The 6,000-nt window shown below is 32.3% G+C and overlaps 1 protein-coding gene across 1 annotated transcript; it reads left to right on the top strand.

Annotated features, from left to right (window-relative positions):
• Positions 1-838: 838 nt before the first annotated feature.
• LOTGIDRAFT_142073 (hypothetical protein) lies at positions 839-5,707 on the top strand (the record flags this gene model as incomplete). The annotated part of the gene is made up of 3 exons (XM_009051913.1): positions 839-967; positions 1,729-1,856; positions 5,563-5,707. 3 exons carry the CDS (start codon positions 839-841, stop codon positions 5,705-5,707), a joined length of 402 nt encoding a protein of 133 aa, XP_009050161.1.
• Between the last annotated feature and the right edge of the window lie 293 nt (positions 5,708-6,000).

The following is a 6,000-nucleotide window of genomic DNA, read 5'->3' as shown; positions in this document are numbered from 1 at the left end:
TAAATACCCATTTTTTAAATGTCATGCAGTTGTTGGTAGTTCTACTTTCAATTTGTGGCATTAATGTGGGTAAACGTTATCATCCTGGCCGCGGCAGTAGAGAGTGGGCCTATCCAAAGCACATATATATTTTCGTCGCAAAAATGACACCTCGGATGCATTTCTTTTTTCACGTGTTATGAGGCATCTCAAAATAAAAAGAAAAGTTCACAAGATGACCACACACAAAGACACTTCTAAGAAATTCTTTTAACCTGGTATTTTCTCAACAATGTTGTGAGTTGGTTTTGACCAAATGTAAGTTGTATAGATCAGGTGGTCAAGCTGGTCACTATTTAGCAGAATTCTCGTGGAATAGTTTAACTTGACCACACCTGGTCAGTGTATTGAATAGACCAATATCCTGTTCCAAATTCCATGCTCGCTTGGTTAGTCTACTAGATCGAAAATTTGATTTTAAAAGTAATTTTTAGAAAGTTCAGGCAAAAAGTCCGATTAACATGAGCTATATATTTCCTAGGAAATACCTAAACTAAAAATGCATACAGGGCATCAATAATAACATGTAGACTATACTATACACTGTATAGCCTTTTAACATTTGACTCTAAAAGGCTACATTAAAATCGTTGAGTTTCAAATACTGGAATTAAAAGATATTCTTAAGTCAGATGCCTTGCTCGTTAAGAGAAAGTATGACATGTGACTGAGACACGTGGTTTTGTTATTGTTTACAATATTTCTGGTTCGGGCTTATTATCAACTTGCCTATTGATTGGTCAAAAATAGCTTTCTACTTCCACTTCCGATTTTTTCCAAAATGGCTGTCTTCAGTAAAATGAAAACTTTGGATTATACTTGTTATGAATTAGGGCATACATGGGACCCTTATTGCACAACTGCAGCTCTCAATGTCGGCAAGACTGTTTTTCGCGAAGCTTTGAAAATGTATGGCTCTCTATATTTGGTAAGTGTCGCTGCCATCTTCAAAGAAAGTTCAATTTTTTGCAATTTCATGGTGTAAAACTGTAAACAAACTTTTGTTATTGTCCATTACGATGTCAATGAATAGGACACCGTCACCAGCCAGGTTATTTCAGTAGGTTAAATTATTATTTTGGACAGTGCATATTTGCAAGTAGTAAGAATTGGTCACTGTCAATTGCTCGCTAAGTTTAAAGGGACAGTTACGCCATTCTCATTGACCAATCATACTTGAGTCTCAGAAACGTGAATTTTTTTTACCTAAACCAATCAGTAATAGTGTTCACAGCTCACCGTTGATATTTGAGCCTTCAAATCCATGTGTGTCCAGAATTATCTACAAAGTCTTCGACTTAAAATAAATAAATGGCAATAAATATAGTTATCATATATAAAGCTCTGAAACATCCAGTCAGTATGTATGCTCTGTCGCTCTTTCAATAGTTCTTATTGAGACCAGACGACTCTCAGAAGCATTGCTCTAAAGATAGAATTTTGAGGCTAAAAAGTATAAAAATTGTATTTTTAAAACGATTAGAAAGGAAGTGGTGGTACAATTTGAGGAACAAACCAGTTTTCTAGGGGAGACCCCCACATGCATATTTGATTTGTCACATACATTGGCTCTCCTCATGTTAACACCAAAATTTGAGAACACCTACTCTGGTCTTTTCTGTTCCTTGATAATGTAAAGCCAGTAATTTATGATTCTTTACTTTTTGAAGAAAATCTTTCATTTTGCAGGTTGCTGCCCTGGTTAAAAAGAGAGGGAAAGATTATTATTTAAAGAAATTTCTACCAGAGACACTGAGATCTAGTTTATTTCTGGCTGCCAATGGTGGTTTATTTGTAGCTTCCTTTTGTTTCTGGAGGTGGGTACATTTTTGAAGAATTTCAAATTTTCAAAATTATTACTTTTGGTTTATCTATGTAGATTTCGCCTTGTTACCATATCGATGAATTCGAATGAGCAATGGATTAGATTTAAGGACCCAAATTTTTTTTTTTTTTGAAGAGGATGGGGGTGGGGCGATAAAAGTAATATAACCCTCAAATACCAATGATTTGCTTCAAAATGTTTTAAACTTTGGAATGTAAAGATTTCTTGAAATAAGTCTTATAATATCAAATTACCCGTAGTTATCAGCATTTTGATTTTAATAACATAAAAATATATTAAAAATTTCAGAAACCTGACGTATGTTTGAATGGTATTTTTTCTGTGATTAAAATTAATTATAAAACTTCCTAAGGGCAAAAAGAAACTTTTTAAAGGACAATCATATCCATTTAAAGGCAATTGAACTATCATATTAAAATTTAACCTGGTTCTACTGTGTTCCTCGGATGTGATATAAGCACGATTAGGGCCAGACACCTGCTCCTGCACAATTCTGGATCGCTAGTTTTTGAGAATTTTTACCAAAGCCAAATTTTGCATAAACTGTTGTCTCTATGTTTATACGAAACTGAACCTTTAATAAGTCCATCAAGACATTTCCAGATATTCCGAGAAACTTCCCTAAAAAAATGTCATTTTATGTCTGGCCCTAAATGTGCCGTTATCCCATCTGTATATCATGTCTGTTAGGATCAGATTTGTCAAGCTCGTTTAAAATACATTAATCAGATTTTCAGTCATTTTAGTACAATCAGTTTTATATTGATGCAATAAATTACCTAAACAAATTTTCTTCTTTTTACTTTCCAAGTATAAGCCATAAACTAAATTCCTATATTTCAATGTGCTATTCAAAATAACATATCTTGCCAATGATTTATAAAGCTTATAGGCTGATAAATGAACATGTTGCAATGATAAAATAATATAACAAAACATTACCTGACTGAAAAACAAGATATATTGATTAGCTTTTAAAGAAGTATTCTTTCTAAACTAGGCATTTCTAAAGAAAATATTGAAATATAAGATGAAATCAATAGAATTGTACCTAATGCTTGAAGTATTGATCAAGGTATCAATAAAATAAATAACATATATCTGAATTTATGAATTAGACACATTGTAATGTTCTATAGATTTTGGTGGCATGTTGTTAGTCATATCATAGACATAATGTTTTCTACTTCCTTTTCTGGATAGTGTGATATTGATGCTGTTAAGGGATAAATCTGTCTAAATATTGACTGATATAGCTCAATTCTAGCTATAGTCGAGATACTGTTCAAAACAGAAACACGATCAGTCTATTATTGTTTTGGATAGATTAAACAGTAAATCCATAGTTAACATATCTAATGATTTTAACTTGCAGCTTGTTTTATCATAAATCTTTACTTGACGTGACCTTGGCCAATGCTTTTATGAGACTATGTTCTCATCACCATCTAACACTGAACTGAAAGGAATTGTAAAGAGGTTATGTGTAGCAAGACACTTATAGCATCAATTTGCACAATTCCAATTTCACTAAACTTTAGTGTTTGATGACATCAAAAATTTAGTTTTAGTGGAATTGCAGGATCCACTGATATCTGATTGAAAATTAAAATCAGATCCCCGCTACACGTAAATTTTTTTATTTAATCCTTATTTAATAAAAACTGATTATATTAATAATATGTACTACCCTAACTGGACTGATTGTGTTTTAGTCTTGAACTGTCCCGGATTAGCAGAAATATTGAATATCTGTAACACTTTTCAAAATAAAAATCTGCCAGTTACATTGTCACTTCAAGGGCTTAAAAATGTTTTCGCAAGCATTTTCTTGAACACTTGCTTTAAGATTAAAGACAATACTATTCATTTCAGAAAATTAGCAGGGTTTTATTTTTATCATAATGCCCTGCTTTGTGGAATACCTGTATGTCTTTTATCTATAATAATAGAAAATAAGAACAGGTATCAGTATATATCACAGTATAAAAACTGTATGTTATGGATTGAATCTTGAAAAATATGGTCCTTTTTTGGCTATTTTCAACACATTTTTAGGTGATAGTTTTGGGATGGTTTTAATATTTGTCATAATTCTTTTGAAAATATGTTAAAAAATTACTTAATAGGAAATTTATGATATTTTGTTTTAATGGAATACCACACATTTTTATACGCCCACATTTAAGTTTTGAAAGCAGTATATGACTAAAGGTTGAATATTGGAAATGGATGCTGTTCTGCCACTTGTTATTTGAGAATAAAAAACCTTCCAGTGGGTGTATATATTGACTTGCCTTTGTATCTAGGAAATCAAAATCTTTTAAATAAAGTCTACAAAAACCATAATTTTACTTTTGTTTCATGTTAGTTATTTTAGTTAAATTTGCATATTTTCAATTAAGATTCAATTCAGAACATGCTGTTTTCAAAATGTACATGTATGTATTTTTGAATGTTGTATTTTATCTAATGTGTGTGGTAGCAGCTCTATGACTAACATGCATCAATAAGCACATATCCAATTAAAATTTCATCAGAGAAAATATTAGTACATATTCTAGGAGGATTTGAAACATAAATGCATATAGAGAGTCTACTTTTATAAGTAAATATTTTACTAAAAGTATAATTTATTAATGAGCACAAATACTTGTGCATATTTGAGCAAATCAAAACATAATCAAGAACAGTCTATTGTGCTTTAAGGTAGAATAAATAGTAATTACTGTGTATATTTAAAACTATACGAGCCAGGATTATTCCTTGTATTAATACTTACACTACCTATGAATAAAGTGAACTTTTCCAATTTATGATTTGAATCTGGATATGCACAAATACATGTGCTTCACAATGCTTTTGCCTCAAAGTCAAGACTCCAGTTTCATATTTTAAAACTTTTCAATGTGTACTAATATCTTTGTTGGACTAGAATCATCAATGTATCCTGCACTATACTTTGTTGTATGTTTGGACATAGAGGTTCTCCACACACATCATCAAGAAGTGGTGGAGGTTCTGATCAGAATATTGGCTGACCACATCCAGATCCTTTGGATATAACTCATCATGGTCTTTTAACTCCTTTTTGGCCAGGTGCAGAAGAATTTGCTTTTTTGAAAAGAAAATTAAAAAGATATGCTTGGCTGAATACTTTTTTTACCATCTGAGAGAGCACAATTTCAGCTGTGCAGATCACTTTTCAGAATTAAAATCTGGTACAGGGTTCTCCTGTAATTTAGCAAAATATACTGTGAAATTTTAGACAGTAGTCACTTTTAGTTAACATTGTCGCAGATATCTGCACATGGACCTGAAAGTGATGACAGTTCCATCCAAACTTCCACAATACACTGAATTTCAGTTGAACCAGATGCCAGATTTGAATTTTAAAAGTAATACAGAAAAAGCATATATTAAGACAAGTATATCCCTTCTAATTCTGGATATACATGTATAATGCAATTTCCTTACAAATTCAGTCTAAAATTTCCAAATTTATTTTCATATACTGGACCACATGAAAAAAAAAAAAATGTTGATCATCATTAACAGGAAGGATTCTGTAATGCCAAAATTCTGAAAAAAGCTCTCAGCAAATCTTTGATTATATTATATGTTCCTTTTCCTGTTTCCTATTCTGACTATTCTATTTATTTTGATTTCTTGCACAGGAAGGTTTTTGGTAGAACTTGTTATTTCACTGTTGGCTATCTTCCCACCTTGACAGCAGCCTTGATAGCAATATTAATTGAACGAAAATCCAGGTATGATCACTTTTATTTCATAAACATAAGCAGACACGATACAGAGACCTAAAGACAGTGGCGTAGCAATAATTTCATTGAGGGGGAGGCCATCCGAGCGCCCTGGCGGCTCCTTGTAGAGGGAACCAGTTATTGTGGGGGAGGGGGGAACCCAAGTCAAACAATACACTTAACATGATTTCGGGGGTGAAAGTAGAATAATTTTTCCATTTTTTATGGTCCAAGGGGTGCGGGTCAAGGCCAAAAATTACCGCCTAAATACGCAACTGGCTATAGACACTATTTCTATCGTTTGTCAACATGTCTACAAGCCTTACAGTCATATTCCTCCAGCCAATTAAAACA

Source organism: Lottia gigantea, assembly GCF_000327385.1.
Source record: "Lottia gigantea unplaced genomic scaffold LOTGIsca_174, whole genome shotgun sequence".
NCBI classification, from domain to species: domain Eukaryota; kingdom Metazoa; phylum Mollusca; class Gastropoda; family Lottiidae; genus Lottia; species Lottia gigantea.
The sequence above is the reverse complement of the archived record's forward strand: the minus strand, read 5'-3'. Positions and strand labels throughout refer to the sequence as shown.